Source organism: Fulmarus glacialis, unplaced genomic scaffold, assembly GCF_000690835.1.
Source record: "Fulmarus glacialis isolate BGI_N327 unplaced genomic scaffold, ASM69083v1 scaffold41518, whole genome shotgun sequence".
NCBI classification, from domain to species: Eukaryota; Metazoa; Chordata; class Aves; order Procellariiformes; family Procellariidae; genus Fulmarus; species Fulmarus glacialis.
Window position 1 is genome coordinate 1 of NW_009228449.1, and position 17,575 is coordinate 17,575.

Here is a 17,575-nt window from a genome sequence, read left to right on the forward strand (position 1 = left end):
GGAGGGGGGGGGGGCGGAACTAAGAAGGTACTACTGAAAATCTGTCAGCTGTATAAAATAAACAGTGGTGGAAGAAACCAAAAGATATTTTTTTTCCCTCGTTATTTTCTAGCTGTCATAATCTTCTGACTTACTTACAAATGAAGGAAATTAATTTTTTTCAAAGAGAATGTGATTTCTGATTTAACTGTGTCCCTCCTAAATGACAATGCCAATTCATTCTTTTTCAGTTCCACAGTTTCTCAACTGAAAGGAACCCAAAGCAAATAAAATTTACTCAGAATGAATTTTAACCATCTTAGGTATGAAATGCTGTAGTGTCCCTGACTGTACACAAAAAATCAGACTATGCTTTAGAGTAGGAAGTAAAGATTAAGGTATTCAACTGGAAGGGCAATCTGGGAAGAGAAAAATAATTATATCTGTTGCAACTCACAAAAGCAGGTGATAGTTGATTTTATTAAATTGTTCATTGTACTTATTCGTTAAGCTTACAAAGTCTTCCTGAAATCAACTCAATTAACGCTCGTGACTTGAATGGGTAAAAGTAAACCAAAAGGGAAATAACATTTGTGTTACAATAGAAACACAGGGTATTATTGTTATATGTACTTGCAGCTTCTAAAAAAGAAAATTTTGATTTATGAAACTTAAGTCTCAGGCTACTTATAGAACGGATATGAGCACTAGTTCCTGCAGCAACCTTCTCTACATGGCATTATTATGTCTCAGCATTGCGCTAGAGAAGCTACTCACAAAAAAAATAAACTTTTGCCTCCTAGTTACTCCACCATAAAAACCTCTAAATTGTTCATTTCGTCAATCGATACTATGCCATGTTTGTTTGTCTACATAGAAATTAAACTAAAAATTCCAAAACTCCTATCTTTGTGTTAAAAAAAGGAAAAAAAGAGAAAAGAAATGTCAGGTGCTAATTAATTACAATTACTACAAATCACAACAAATTTAGTATGAACTCAACTATCCACGATTAAGTCACAAGACATCTCCCAAAGCTCATTTTATATGCACAACTACATACACTACTGAATTATCACATTTGTTGAGTCATCAGTTTCAAATTTTTACCTTCATCTCTGTTTTCTTGCTTTCTTCTTTTCTTTTGTGTATGTTCAGCCTACAGAAAAAGTAGAGTTGTTATATCAGCATCTCTATAGAAGTATGCAATGAAACAATGAGAAACCCTAAACTAGAAATGTGGCAAGATACATAGTCAATACATGGTCGTGTAACTAGAATCTTGTCTGAAATCTGTTAAACAATATTGCATTTTGCATTTCAATTTGTAGTACAGATAAATAAATGGACATATTTGCTTCCTCAATAAGAGTTATAAAAGCAAAGTTTGGGGTTTTCCAGTTCAAAGATAATTCTTACCATATTTTGTTCTTAGCATAAACAGTTAACAGAGTTAATACAGAAGTCACCACAGGGAAAATACTAATGCAAACTATACCACCTCAATTTGTATTAACAATCTTAACTTCATTAGAAGTTTAGTTTCGAAAATAGCTGCGTATACTCTTTACTGAATCATTTTCTTTAGATTCTATTAATTCCTTTGATTCAGCAAAATTCTTTAGACATTGAGAAGTATGTACTATTTTTTAACCTTTGAGAGTGAATCTTATACTGCTTACCTTGCTGTGCTGGGTCTTAGTATAGTGATAAAAGAACATATTGAACTCCTTCAAGCATTCATCTTTCAGTTCATAAACTCCATGGCCAGACACACCCGGTTTCCTTACAGAGAAATATTTCATGACATACAGATTAATAACGTATGTTCAGCACATCTTTGAATGTAAACAAACCAGTAACACAATTTATGTTCTAAGGAAATGCTAATAAGAAGTGGAATAGTGATGGTTGCTCCATTAACTTACAAAGAACATAGAGTACAGTTATCAGTCTTTAATTTTCAAGACTGTTTACTACTGTAAATCATACCCAGCAGCAAAATATTTCTAGTCTGTACCATCTACAGCACACCATATAGCCTCTGACAGGTAAATTCTTTTTAACTTTATGGCTTAGAATTTCAGACATTGGATGTTATTGTATAAAATTCATTACTTTCTTTAAACAAGGTACAAAACAAGTAATTCAAACAGCTACTCTCCAGCCAGTGAGATTTTCTGAACCTTCCATATAATTCCCAAAGCAAAATTCCTAGGTACACCTATAGTTGCCCTTGACTAAACATAAACAAGCGAGCCACATGAAATTTAAAATAAAATATACTAAAATAATTAAAACTACAAGACATTTTTGTGACAAAAATAGCAGACATTTGAACTAGTTTTTCTCAACTGCTACAACTGACTGTTCTATATTTGCATGTATATATATAATGTCAAAAAAAAAATTAACTCCCATCTGAAAGTTACAGCGAGTTAGCAACTAAATAACATCTAAACCAATGATTAGGTGGTGATTGTCAAAGGTACAATGAGTTGTTAAGGTTCCCAACCATCTTTGAAATAAAATGATCTTTTGAAGACTTTCCACTAGGACTTGAGATTACTAAACTCCTGAGACACCTCAAACTGAATTTGAAGAAAGAGGGGGGCAAAAGGAGAGAAGCAGCAGCTTCGGATATTCCAGACACTTTTCTTTCCTATGCATATTTGAAAGCATATATATTTCACGACAGCAAAATATTAGTTGAACAGAGACTGTGCAGTGCAGCTTGTTTAACCCATATAATCTAAAAGATCTTATTTCACGTTCAAGCTACTTATAAAACAATATTAAGAACTTACTTAAATGTAGCCACTTTATCAATTACACTCTCCAAGCCAGTTTCATTGTTCTCCTGGTAAAAAAATTAGTTTGGGATAAATATATCTTCGGTATTATGCTAGGTGTAACAAAAATAGACATACAGATTTAGATCAATTCCCTAACTCATGAATTAATGTATTTTGCCCACTGTTATTCAGAAAGCAGATATTCATAATTGACAAGTTACAAGGAAGTACCAAAGACAGATAATACTGTCATTTAATCATGTAAAATTTTATTTATAACAGAGCTGATCTCCAGAAACAGAGCAGTGCCTTGCCCAACCTCAATGGAGGGAAAAAACAGAGTTTTACTCTCTTAAAACAGTGAATGTGGATCACCCATTATTGGTTTCTGATAATATTCCAGGCTATTTAATTTACAATAAAACTGAAGTTTTTTGCACTAATTACCAGCCCTGAAAACTTGCACATAAAATCTAATCCACATGCCTCTCCTTTACTTGAATTTTCAACAGTTGGAATAGAATGGCAGGGAAATCTGTGCTTTCAAGTAGAACTGTACAACATTTGACTTCCAATGGATCTGCACAGTGATCAAAAGTGATTAAGTGATCAAAATTACAGGATCAAATTTATTGATGGTACACAGGGCAGAAAGGAATCCAGCTGCATGGTCCTACAGGGCTGAAAAAGAAAATAACTTCAAAACTTTTCTTTTTGAATCTAGGAGAACTACAGATGAATATTCTAGACTAGGATAGAATCTTACTTTTACCTTTACTCTTGCAACAAAAAAGCCTGCAAGTATTATAAAATGTTTGTTATGTCCAGTTATATGGCACTCAAAAGTTTAGTATGAGATTAAATTCCACCTCTTCGTCAAGAAGCACAATCCCCATACAAGCCTTTTCAGATTAGAGCATACTTGAATCCATGACATTTACCTTTACATCAGTAAGGTGTGTAATGATTTGTCATGCTATTTTGTAATTCTGAAACCAACATTTGAGTTTTATATCAGAAATAAAATGCTTCCATATAAAGATATGGAAGCTAAAGAAGGAAGAGACATAAACCAAGAGAAAGTAAATTAAGGAAAAGTGTACATAAACTAGGACTCACATTTTCAGGCAAGGACTTGGTAATTGCACTGTGAGCCATTGGTTCAATACATAGCAGATGGATGATTTCTCTCATGATAACATCTTCTTTTGTCACATTACTCACTCCAGGCACGTATCTTTCCCCTACCAGAGTGAATCAAAAGGAGAAGAATGGCAAATATGACAGTTATAAAGCAATTCTGAATTGTAATGCTATTGTAGAGGTAATGCTATAGCTGGGATATTTCATAGTATAAATTTGCATTCGCCAGAAACCTATCCCAAGTGTCTGAGAGGAAAAACGTTTTTTAGCCTAGCTTCCTAATAAAATGGGCTGAGATGGAGTTTCTTTTCATATTCTACTTTAATAGCTAATTATGAAGTTATCTAACAGCTTTTTTCACTATGCAAACCCTGTTGCTTCCGGTTGACAAATACTTGTGTTACTGAACCATCTATTTAAAATAGGCATTCTCCAGTATCCTCTCCATACCATCTATGTTAAAGAAAGTCATCAAGCCTGTTTTGTCAAATTGTAATAATCCATTACTACAATAATAGAGAGAAATGAAACTTACCGACAACATAGATGAGAATCTGTAGCATCTCTTCTATTAACACGTTATATTGTTTGATCAAATCCTACAAGAATTAGAGAAACCAATTTAAAAAAAAAAACAAGCAGGAAAAATCCATCAAATGACACTGAGCTCAGCCTTCAGATGCACTACTTCACTGAAGCACTGTACTGCAAGAAGAAACCTCCATTCTAACAAGCTGGAAAAAATGCCTGCACTTGTAGAGGAGATATTATTCTGCAATTGAAGTGCAAGATTCACATGCAGGAAAAGAAACAACAGCTAAAAATGTATCCCAAATGAAGGGTTATATGAAAGTTCAAGCCTCAAGAAGTAGCACAACAATCCAAGAAACTTCCTGCCAAAATAAGAACACATAATACGGCTTAAGAGACATAGAAATTTTATAGAGGTCATTTATATGGATTTTGGTAGATACCCTATCAAATAAAGGTCAAAGAGGGCAAAACCTGTTTGCTAATTTTGAGTAAGCTGCTACAAATTCCGAACACAAAATCATTTATCTAACCACTAGGTCTTGTGTTGATTGACTTTTAGTGTGGTCATAAAAATGCAGTTATCAACTGTAGCTAGTTGTTCTTATTAATGTTCCATAAACTCAAAGCAAACAAATTAATCAGCAGAAATACTTGCCACTTACCTGATCTTTGGTGGGCTTCATCTTTTTGAAAGCATCAGCAAGCTCATATCTCTGCAGTATCAGCAGGAGGAACTGGTTTGGATCCATAAGAGATGCACCTATCTATCAAAAAAAAAAAACTAATATGAATATCAGTTACTATTACAGTTCTTCATTAGTTACGAAAAATACTCATTAGCCAAGAAAAAATTTTAAAATAATATAAATTTGATTAACATTAAAAGAAATTCCATGAAAATTTTATAAATCAAGCAAGCAACGATTCAGAACATTATACCTGGAGCATGATGATGTCTTTGTCATACATCTCTTCTCTGCATTTAACATCTTGATAATAGAATACCTGAGAAATAGGAAAACAAAATTTAAATAGAGAAGTAATGTAAAGTATGCACTATCAAATAGAAGTCATGTAAAGTAAATGCACTATCAAATGTGCAGTTGATATCTGAGGCTTTTTTAAACTGTACAGCACCTTTATTGAGTAAGGGAAAGTCCCATATTTCTTTCAAAACAAATGTGTACTTCGATGGAAGTCAGAAATGTTTTTTCACCTATCCAGAGAAAGTCTATGCCTTACTTCTTCACACCCCCTTCCAAGAAAACATAATTCTAATGGCTTCTACTAATTAAAGTCAAAACATGCTCCTTCTCCTACCCCAGTTCTCAGAGAGACAGTTCTACAGGGGGCTACCAATATTTACTTTGATTTCACCAAAGGGTCCCGTGAAAGGTAAACACAGAGAATTTCTGCCATCAGAGGAAAAAAAAAAAAAAAGAGCAGGCAAAATACAAGTACTTAAGGGTAGACTCTTACTTTTACCTTTACTCTTGCAACAAAAAACCTGCAAGTATTACGAAATGTTTGTTTCGCAAGTATTACGAAAAATTTAGTATGAGATTAAAATAGTTTAACTTTTGCATATAATGATTACCATATGCTAAGAGATTCTTCTAACATTTTATGTTATAAGCAACAGTACTAACAGTACTTATGCAGTGATTTCTTTATCAGATCTGAAAGTAGTTTACAGTAGACGTCAGTTACATTAACACCATTTCACAGAGTCAGAAACAGTCATAAGAGAGATGACAATACTTGTCTAATACGGGGAGGCAAGCCATTGATGAAGCTGGAAATAAAACCAAGACATGTAAATTCCCCCCTAGAAACTTTTCTATTTAGTGTAGGAGTGACCCCCATGACCTCTTTCTGCACTGGATGAAACCACCACTGGGAGCATTACTGAGAAACACTTGCATACACCATTAGGACCAACTCACTACTGAATATTGTAGGGAGTACCTGGCTTATCAGGGAGAGCCCATTCCTCCTCCACATCTCTGCAGCAACCTGAGCAACCAAGACAAGACATCGCAGAGGATATTCTACTAGCAGCTCCACTTGAAATTCTTCCTAGAATTTAAAAAAAGGGAAAAATAAAAAAAGGAAAAAAAAAAATCAAGCAAGAATAAGTCTGTCAGTGATTTTAAAAGTGTAAGTCCTAATGAACAAAGACACATTGACAGCTGCAAAATAACTTGTGTGTGTGCCATGAAAGTTACAGGATATAATTTTAGACTTTTCCCTTCCCAGAGTATAAATTACAAAAAGCATTTGGCAGGGGTGGGGAGAGGGGGGAAATCTTACAGGAGAAACAAACTCGTGCAATCTTGAGATGGTTCCGGTCTTGCTTAATCGTACATGAAGACCTACAAAAACCAATTGAAAAAAAATTAGAAAATAAATCAATATCAGTAAAGTTTCTCCTCCAACCCATTCTAAATGTTAGCTACATCATCTACAACTCAGAGAATTACAGAAAAAAGTCAAAGTTCATTTAGGAAAGACTTGTGACTTTCTCTCTCTCTTTTTTTTTTTTTTAGATCTATTACATTATCACAACAGTTCTTACCAGTCTTACAATCCATTATTCTATGAATAAATCTATTCATTTAATTAATTCATTAAAACCATTTAAATTGAGATGCTAAATAGTATTAGCAAAATTTTAATTTTGCATTTAAATCGTATGTCAGTAACAACTGAATTTCAAGACTACAAGGCTTAACAGATGGTATCTTGGTATCAAATGATGTGATAAAGAATCTACAGCTTAATAACAGCATATGATTTCATTTGTATTCTAGAGGAAGTGGCGATCACCCACTGCTGTGGTCCTTTGTATTCTGACTGGAAGTCTGTCCTGGCATGCTGCAAACATATGTCTTTTAGGAGGAGCATTTAAACAGTCCTAAGATATATGTGGCTGGAAAATAAATTTGAGATACAGTAATAATGAACATTCAGTTAGGCAAAACAGGTAGAAATAGAAACAGAACCACATAAATTCAAATAGTCCAGAGAAAACCGAAGATCTCATTAAAATATGAAAATTTTCCTTCTCGCCTGACTTTCTTTTCTCTCTCCTGTTTAAAAAATGTCCTCCAACCTCCATGGCAAATGTTTTTTTGAGAAAAACTTTCCCTTAGGACATCTAGGGAACAGGGTTTTCTGATCATGAGAACATCAGAAAGTCAGAGAGCGACTGATCTGTGAAGCACTTAATCTAAATGCTTTCTAGAGTAAAGAAAGAGATGGATGATAAACATAATTTAAATAGCAATCAAAACAAAACACACCACCTACCAGCAAGAGTCCTAGACAGCGGTAAATGTATGCTGACAGGATCTGCAGACACTCTGTAAGGTCTGCTTTCCAGAGTATGGCCACACAAGTGAAACACTGTCTTTTCCCGTGAGCGGCCATTTGTGCTGCACCTCATTACAGCTTTATGACATTCGCTGTAGGCCTTGAGCAACAGCTCTTCCTAAAATTTAAAATAAATGCATAGTGTTGTATTTTAAAATCATATATATGCACTAAAATTCCTCACTTGTTTTTTCTGACAGCATAAACAGTTACTAAAAATCCACAATATAATTACTACTCTGTTTCTTAATACTGAGAAGTACTGGACTGGAGCAGTGGAGTATCCACTAAAGTTAACTGAGAATATGCTTCTGTTCAAAAAAGCTGCTCTGTCAAATGCTCTAAAATCTATGTGCTTATTTAAGCTGCAATATTTTAATATTTTGCATAGTTTGCACCCCAAATTGGATCAAGAAGCTCCTGCTGTAGTTCTTCCTTTCTCTCCCTACTGAAAAAAAGAGAAATCCACTTCAAAATATCTTTAAGTTAACAAATTGCACAATCTCCTCCTTTCCCCCAGCATAGGGATAAGCTCCAGCACTGATTAAAAAACTATTTACAGTGCAATTACCCAATTAGCGCAAAGTTTCTGCAGTCCACTTTTGCAATTAAAAATGAACACCATGTGCTTCAAAACCTTAAAACTTGACAGTGATACCATGAGCTTAATTCTCAAAATCTTCAATTATGAGCAGTATTCTCTCTTTATGATTTGCCTGACACCCTGTGCAGCCTTGTCATCTAGAAGATTATATTCTTTTGAGATCCCTTCTCTCTTTGTCACACCACAGATTAATTCTTTCAGACTCATTTTTTGTGGAGATCTGTATTGAACAATAGTGAGCTTTTTTTAAAAAGCTGCCATTTAAAAAGCACTCAGGAATATTCACAGAAGGCACGCATGTAAGAATCCCAGACAATTGATATACTTACGTCACAGGCACACCACTCCTGGAACATCAAAAGAATGTTCTTGAGCTGCATCTGTATAGCAATAGCTGCTTCCCAGTCAGGGTCCACCTCAATGTGCTGACCAATCTGTCTTTTTATCTCCTCCATTCCCTGAAATGGAGATACCACAAAATACTCAAACTAAATCAGTGATCACAGGCTTAAAACAACACAAAATCCCATAAGCAAATGGTAAAATACAGGTTGTTCAGATACATGTAGCTAAAATTGATCAATATTATAAAGTAAGCATTACATTTTCACCCACTCAAGACAGGGATTGAAGACTGTACCATCTTAATTGCATCTTTATATCTACAATATTGCTATGGACAAAAAGATGACCAAACAAAAGTGCTCTAATATATTTATAACAGCATATTAGAAAGAAATTATTTAAATATGTTGTACCTGCATGCAAGTTAGAATCCTTAGGAAAGAAACAAATCCTTCTAAAAACCGCTCCCTCAGACGGTCTGTCCATAATGTAGGCTTGCTGACTAAGACATATCTGTCCCCAAAGAAAACATTATCATCTTTTGCTCAGACTTCTCTTCTGTTTATGCTTGCATTTAAAGTGTTCTTTGTATTAAAATAATCAACTGCATCATCACATTACATCACCCTCCCCATCTCAAACTCCTCTTAAAATTTTCACCAAACACTAGTGCGACTTCATCATTTGAAATTAACAGATTTTATTTTTTAAAACTCCAAGATATTTGGGGTAGTTTGCTTTTACATTATTCAGTTTACTAGAGTAATTTGGGACCTGTAAGAGCGGAAAATGCTATGCAGATGAGAATTATACAGCTCTCCCAGAATGATAATGAATAGAAGCCAAATTTCCCATACTGCCTTACAGTAGATATATTTCGTTTATTAATACAATTGTTACATGGAATGATATCAGTGAAAATCATCAAAAATTGTCTTTACAGAATATAATTTTGGTATTTGAAAATTTTAAGTTTCCACTTAAAAATAAAACATTAAAGTTTCACGTGTGTTTTTTGAGGGGTTTGCTTTAAAAACTGTTTTAAAAGCAGTTTTATCATCAGATTCGTGAATTGAAACACCTCATCCTACTGCCAATTTTTTTTTAAGAACTGCTCTAGCTTCTCAGCTTTACACTTACCTGAGGTCATATATTACTGCATATACCCGGTTCAGTTTGTCCTGACTGTAACCTTGGAAGTTGAACTTGTCATTTTTGTCTAGGTACTCTGGAAGCACTTCTAGCAGTGTCTCTGTAATGGTGGTGATTACGTTTTGCTCTTCAATAAGATGTCGGGCCTGCAAGAAGAAAATTTTTAAGTTTTCTTCCTTTTTTTGTTGAAGAGAACTGTCAAAATAATTTTTGCTTTGAATTCAGTCTTTTTGATTAGAAATTTTTAAGCATTTTTAAAGAGTCCAAGCTACAAAAACTCCCAGTGTTTATTATGTATGAACACAATTTCTGTAAACTTAGCATGTTTGTTCATTCTGACAGTTTCAATGTAACAGATGTACTATTTTTTCTAGAAAGATGATGTAGAAAAGGACTTTTACATCAGTATTTCAGGCAAGAAACCGGAAAAACCTACAGGTATACTTTTCTCTCCCCACATGATTTAACATATTTCACCCACACAAAAAGACAGTTAACCATTTTTTTGCTCCTCCCCCCAAGTTGTTAAAGTTACATAAGAAGGTAAATGTGAACAGTAAATGAACAGAGAAAGTTAATGCAGAGAACGATGCTGCCTAAAACGTTTACTTATTTGCATTCCCTCTACCTTCTGTAACGAATTTTCACATAAACGCAAGCTCCTGCTTTCATATTGGCCTTAACAAATCTCAAAATCATTCATTTTCAACTCAGCAATGCATAAAGACTGTCTGCCAAGTACAGCAGTCTGCAAAGGTGGTACTGCTAGCAATTCTCAAATTTATTTTACATTCCTAGCGGAGACAGGCTGTACATACCAGAGTAGGTACAGTGAACATCTGAACTGAGAGTGCTGTCACAGAGAGAACTCTGTCATGATCATCACTGATGTATTCTTTTTGCAATGCCTTGTAATACTAGGAAAAGAAAATATTGGAGAAATTAGATAAATAAAACAAGTGTTAATTAAAAAAATTTTTTTGTTGTTGCAAGAATCACATCTCAATGTCCTTCTTCCTTTCTAATAGAAGCAGTTCAAACAACAAAAACGGCACGATGTCCTCAATGCACCAAAACAATTAAATGTGCTCCACTGCCTTAATATTGAAGATAAGCACAAATTTAACTGTTCTGCCAGACTGGAACCAAAATATTTTTTCTCCTACAACCAATCTTCCCCAAGAAAAGAAATTAAATATCTGAAAAAAGGATCAATAAAGACATTAACTTATTATAAAACAAGTCTTCCTTGAACTGCATGGATAGTTATTCCACAGCTGTCTATAAAAGATGTGTACAATGAGTAATGTAAGTCTTTATTTGCTTTGTTTCAGTCTAGAGAAGACCATGAAGTGTCAGTCACCTTTACCAGGATTAAAAAGTCTCACCCTAAAACAAAAAACATTTGGTCTTCTGTTTTGTTTATTTCTTAACTATTGTATTTAATTTTTAAAAAGACAGTTTCAGTTGCAGTTTATCTGCTATTTCAAAAGATACATAGAATACTAACAATACTGCATTCAAAATGAGCACACATACCTACATGATTATAAGGAACAAACTAGTGACACTGGAATTAATCACTCTATAAAGGCTGAGCTAGTTGTTGAAGCTCTGCTTGTTGAAAACTCATTATTTATATTGAAACAATTTTCAGGTTTGGGGGAAATTTTAAAAAGGTAGTGAAAATCGATAGCATAAAAAACAAATAACCTTTTACCTTCACAAATTCCACAGCAAAAAGTTTTTTGTATTCCATTTCCATGAAAAAACTACTGAAGATAAGTTCATGAAGAACCTTCCTTGCCCCTGTGAAGAGCCAATACAATGCACGTCACTTTATTGTACTAAGATGCAGCTTTTTGTGGAAAAGAGGAACAAATTATAATTTTAAAAAATCATTAAAAGCCTTTAAATGGTTACGAAGTATATGAGCAAAGTTATTAATTTTTTTTTCTATTTTTAACATTTATTGGTATGTATTTAAAACACAGGGTAAGCATCAAGTCACTCATAGTCAGGCTACATCTCGTGAAAATAGTCTTCAAAATACATAAAGCAGGAAAAATTTAGGAAGCAAATACATACCCAAAATATCAATTATATCAGCCGTAAAAATAAAGGCTGTATAAAAACCATAACATAAAAACTATAAAGAAATGTAACTCCAGCTGCATAGCACTTATTTACTTTTACATATTTGTTACACACATGAAAAATTAATTCACCTCTTCAGTTTATAGCAACATGGATACACAAACCTTTATGAAGTTTTGCATCCCATAGCATCAACTTGCTTATGAAGCACGGCTTTTCAGATCCAGCTTCTTCTCTGAGACATATTTGACAGAAGATCTGGCGAAAGTCACCTATAGGGATAAAACTATTCATTTGTACGAGAATGCTTCGATAATTAAATGATATGAGCCAGCAAAATGAGAATTACAGAATTCTGTTCTTAAAAAAAAAAAAGGCACTTAAATATGAATTATTTTTCAACAATGTTTTTTCTCAGTGAACATACTCCCACATACTCTCCCCTTACTAATTTCTTCCTGTTATTCTTACCTACTTTAATAAATCCAGTGATGCAGAAGAGTATTTTAAAATGAAAAGCATTTAGACAGCTTTGCAAAGCAGATCCGTAAGAAGTGTTCACAGCACAGAAATGCACAGGCTAGGCAAGTGTATGCTGGTCTGCCTTGGGCCCTGAAAGTCAGTCTTTTGTAGAATTTCAGAACATTATTTTATATTTTCTTGCACCTATCAGTAAATACAGTACTTGCTGAAGCAGTTTTGGGGATCAACATATCAGAGTCACCCATGGGTTACTAACGTTCAGAAATGAGCTCTTACATTACTAATTTCAAAAGGAAAAGTGGAGTGTCATGAATCAAGTTCCTAACAATCTGGAAATCAATAGTATCGAAAGCTTCTTGATCCATGTTCTACCACCTGAAGCAAACCCAGGAAAAGAACAGGAACCACCAGACTACCAAAAAGTTCCAGCTGAGTACAGAACATTAGGCTCTTAAAGCTTCTACATATATAATCCAGAAGAACAAGGACAGGAATGTTAGATTTCAATCTTTGTGCTTGAAGACTCTGATAAAATATATTAAAGTGTCAGTTAACTTATAACAATTTCCTAACCCAAAATGCTACACCCAACCAGTCATCCAGTGGGAGACTCTTTTAGTTTTAGCTTATCTCATCAGCTAAAAAGGTAATGCTTAAAAACCTAAAATTTTGGGGATTTGCTGGGGCACTGACATTGACATGTCTACACTCACACAGAGTCAACAGCTGAATAATTAGCTGTCAGTTGGTGTTTTAAATAGAGTAATCTCATAAAATTAAAAATAAAAAGAAAAATTATCTAAGAAGAAAAATGTGGATAAAAATCAAACTTTCACCAGAAACCTTGAAATAAACCACACAGTCAAAAATTTATACCGATTAAAAGAACTGTCTGAGGAACTCAGAACAGCAAGAAAATACCATTGGTGAAATAAATAAAGTTGAAAAGAACAGAAAGCTAAAATTTGTAAAATATTGTAAAGAATACAAAAAGGTACAATTCTGACATGTATTTCAAGGGAAACATTGGAAAGTAAGTGTTAAAAAAAAACACAACAATAAGAAAGTCACTTTATCATCCAAGCTTACAAAAGAGGCTAAGGCAGACCAATAGATTACCCTATCAAGAAGGAGGATAAGCAGTGGGTAGAGCTTAATCTATGCATATTTGTACAGTGAAAAAAAAATTTATAATGGCTTTAGTTTGGCAAAACACAGGTATGACAAAACCCAGTAACAGAAATCAAAAATACATTGATTCAGAAGCCGTCTTTAAAACCATGAGCATCAAACACCAGAACAATGTTTGAAAGCTTCAAATAGACTTTCCACTATTGGACAAATTTTTAAATTAAGGCTTTTGTTTGTTTTACTGACACTGTCTAATTAATCACAGCTATCAAAACTGAAGCAGGAATTAATTCAAGCAGAGGATGCATGCTTTCATTGATGGAAATGTTCTGCAGCTTTCCATCAGCACTAGGGAGAGCAGCTTTTAAGCAAAGAAGTCACTGAAATAGGGCATGTGATCCTGAAACTGAGGATAATAAAACTTCTAGAAGAACAGAGCTCAAGCAGGGAAAGACATTTATTTTAGCAAGAAGGAACAGAAAAGTACTGCTATTCATAACCATACTGATGGATATCAGCACCCATACTACTGTATTATTTATTTACTGATTAGGAGGAACGTGAAAGTATTTTAATAAGGGAATATCATATATAACACTGCTAAAGACATTTTTGAGAGAATTGGTCATTCAAATACTGACATGGCATTATCGTAAAAAAATCAGTTATGCTTACTTGAATAGCTCATGAGTTTGTTCAGCCAAGAACCAAGGCGCAGGGCAAACTTCTGGTGAGCCATAACATCAGCATGCAGAACCTCCGCATGAAGTGGTCGTTGAGAAATATTTTCAGAATGCCTCTAGGAGTCAGGTAAATATTAGTAGATATAAAATAAAGATAACATGAATTTTCATATTTGTCTTCACCACCCATTACTTCTCCCAAACAAAAAAAGAAATCAGTTTGACGTTTTATTTCTGAAGATGTCTATCTATCTATACCAAATGTGGTGGGGTAAATTCAATTTCAAAAAGTTCACAGGCAGGTTATAAAAGCATGGAAGTACTAAGTTAAAGACTGTGCAGCAGACAAATAAGTCTTCAGTATTAATAATGATGAGGTTGATTTGTTTGTTTTTTAAATGAGAAAAATATTTTAGGGAGTTACCTTGATTTCTTCTTTTGCTTCCTGACAAGAGGCATAATGTCCTGCCTTAACAGCTCTACGACCCTGTTTAAAGAAAATATTGAGCATGAGACCAATATAAAATAAAACCAAAATATCAAAAGCCTGATCCTTGCTATGTTTTTTATACATAAAAGAAAAACAGGGACCAACATCACTCATGGTGCTTTTAGACATCTAGAAGCAAATCAAAATTAACATAATTATCTTTAGAAAAAAGCTATTTTAATTAAATTAACAACAGAACAACAAAGTCAAGTCTGGGTATCGTAATATTATTAGATAAGGAAAATTCACGTATGCATTAAAACAGATGAGAGGGATTTCTGCAGAATACTTTAAATACAAACCACATCAACTTTCTTCCCAGCACAAAGTACGCTCATCCTGAATTGCTCTTCTACAATCTTTCCTACTATTTCTTACTCTTGTATATGAAATAGCAGGGTATATATCATAAGCATGGGTTTGATAGCTCTTTCAATACAGCCAAGAACAGGTCCAGCTTAGACCTCAAATTCCACTCAAAGGAAATCAGAGGTATGGGCTTCCAAAACAAGTTCTCCACACAGCAGAATTTCACACAAGAAGAGAGGAAGTAGCTGTATGTTATGGAACTGTTATAACTAAAACAATACAACCTAGTCCTGTGCTGTAGCAGGTGCTTTGTAAAATGAGAAGTCTGATCAACTCTGGATCTAAAATTTAGGTTTCAACCAAAAGGAACCTTCATAATGGAAACCTTTAAAAGTTACTCTATAAGCATGAATGTACATACATATTTTACAAAACCTGCAACTGCAGGACAAGACTTGTAATTACGTAAAACTGACACTACTAACTAAATACAACTAAACTGTTGTTACCTGAACAAAGAGAACCACAAAAAGAAAACACAGTTTTCACAGATTTAGAAAGGATTCTAATATTAGTAAGATGTTTTATATGTAAATATAGAACAAATACATATACAGCTATAGACAAAGTTTCTCCGTGTGCAAACACGCAAGTTTATACTTTTGTGACATAAAAAAAAATATAGTTGCAATTAAGATAATTCAACACTGAGCATGCTTTTATTTTTCTGCAGCGGAAAAAAAAATTTACATTACTAGTGTAAGGTCTTTACATGGGACATCAGTTTGAAAAATGAAGTAGTAAAATTGTCAGGTTCATGCACACTCCTTCATGGATTCTTCCTGGTTTCATTTGCTTAATTTGAAGTTTTAAGATTTTCAAATGAAGTCTGAGCCAGAACAAGCACTAACTCTTGCAAAATGTAAGGTACATTTCTGATTAAATATAACTGAATATGCATATTGCTGACTTGTATATTTTTCAGACAAATACTATTAAAATAAAACATTAATCTCAGCTGAGAAGAAAAAAAAAAGTTAAGAAAATATGCCAAACATGAAAGGAGCAACTTCAGATAAATCAGCTTTTCCCTTTCTCGAGAAACTGGGTTTTTGTTCTGAAGAAAAAAATTAATACCATTTAAAAACTTTCTTCAAGCAAGTGCTGATTAACAGTTACATGCAACATGCCTTTCTCTCTCCTCAAGCTCCAGCATCCCAGAAACAAAGATTCTATGATCAAGAGACTATAGTAGCACTTCTTAATGATTAAAAAGTGACTTTCTCCCATATCCAGAACGCACTAACCTCTTTATCTATGGCAGTAGTATGCAACTGGGCTTCACCGAGTTCGCAGCCAAGTGCCCTTTGCAGGCTAAAGATGACATGATCGTAAGAGTGATGTTCATCATTGAAAAGGACACAGTAGTAGCTGTCTACCTTCTCTCTACTGGGAAAAAGCCAACATATCATCATACAAATAAAAATAAAATTGTAAATAGTGTCCTATCCAATACAAGCAACAGCTCACTTGATAGCTTGAGAAAAATGTCACATACAAAAAAATTATAGAAGAAAATGTCAAAGACACACCCCCCTCACCATCTATACCAGAAAAAGCCACAGAAACCATGTACCAAGTACAGAAGAGATTTTAAGTTATTTGATTATTCCATTATTTCTTCCTATCTCTGCTGTTTTATGATCCCATTTGTCTTTTTAACATGACACACAACAGTCTTTTTCCATTTTCATAGCATCATAGAATAATTTGGGTTGGAACAGTCCAACCCCCCTGCAGTGAGCAGGGACATCTTCAACTAGATCAGGTTGCTCAGAGCCCCGTCCAGCCCGACCTTGAATGTTTCCAGAGATGGGGCATCTACCACCTCTCTGGGCAACTTGTTCCTACAGGAGTGTTTCACCACCCTCATTGTAAAAACTTTCTTCCTTATATATAGTCTAAACCTACCCTCTTCTAGTTTAAAACCATTCCCCCTTGTCCTGTCACAACAGGCCCTGCTAAGAAGTTTGTCCCCATCTTTCTTATGAGCCCCCTTTAAGTACTGAAAGGCTGCAAGAAGGTCTCCCCGAAGCCTTCTCTTCTCCAGGCTGAATAACCCCAGCTCTCTCAGCCTTTCTTCATAGAAGAGGTGTTAAATCCCTCTGATCATTTTTGCGGCCCCCCTCTGGACCTGCTCGAACAGGTCCATGTCTTTCTTGTGCTGAGGGCTCCAGAGCTGGACGCAGTAGTCCAGGTGGGGTCTCACCAGAGTGGAGTAGAGGGGCAGAATCATCTCCCTCTACCTGCTGGCCATGCTTCTTTTGATGCAGCCCAGGATACTGTTGGCCTTCTGGGCTGCGAGCACATGTTGTTGACTCATATCCAGCTTTTCATCCACCAGTACCCCAGTATCCCCTGAGAGTAGTCCTTCTCGGCAGGGCTACTCTCAATC

The 17,575-nt window shown here is 34.6% G+C and overlaps 1 protein-coding gene across 1 annotated transcript; it reads right to left on the minus strand.

Annotated features, from left to right (window-relative positions):
• Nucleotides 1–1,089: 1,089 nt before the first annotated feature.
• LOC104080931 (E3 ubiquitin-protein ligase UBR1-like) lies at nucleotides 1,090–16,566 on the minus strand (the record flags this gene model as incomplete). Its single annotated transcript, XM_009583482.1, has 19 exons — nucleotides 1,090–1,138; nucleotides 1,662–1,764; nucleotides 2,787–2,839; nucleotides 3,894–4,018; nucleotides 4,453–4,516; nucleotides 5,114–5,215; nucleotides 5,391–5,456; nucleotides 6,420–6,530; nucleotides 6,765–6,826; nucleotides 7,764–7,944; nucleotides 8,760–8,888; nucleotides 9,189–9,288; nucleotides 9,916–10,073; nucleotides 10,746–10,844; nucleotides 11,648–11,736; nucleotides 12,189–12,296; nucleotides 14,314–14,437; nucleotides 14,746–14,808; nucleotides 16,428–16,566. Coding segments are annotated over 19 exons (1,925 nt in total), but the record flags the coding sequence as incomplete, so codon positions are not given.
• Nucleotides 16,567–17,575: the final 1,009 nt, after the last annotated feature.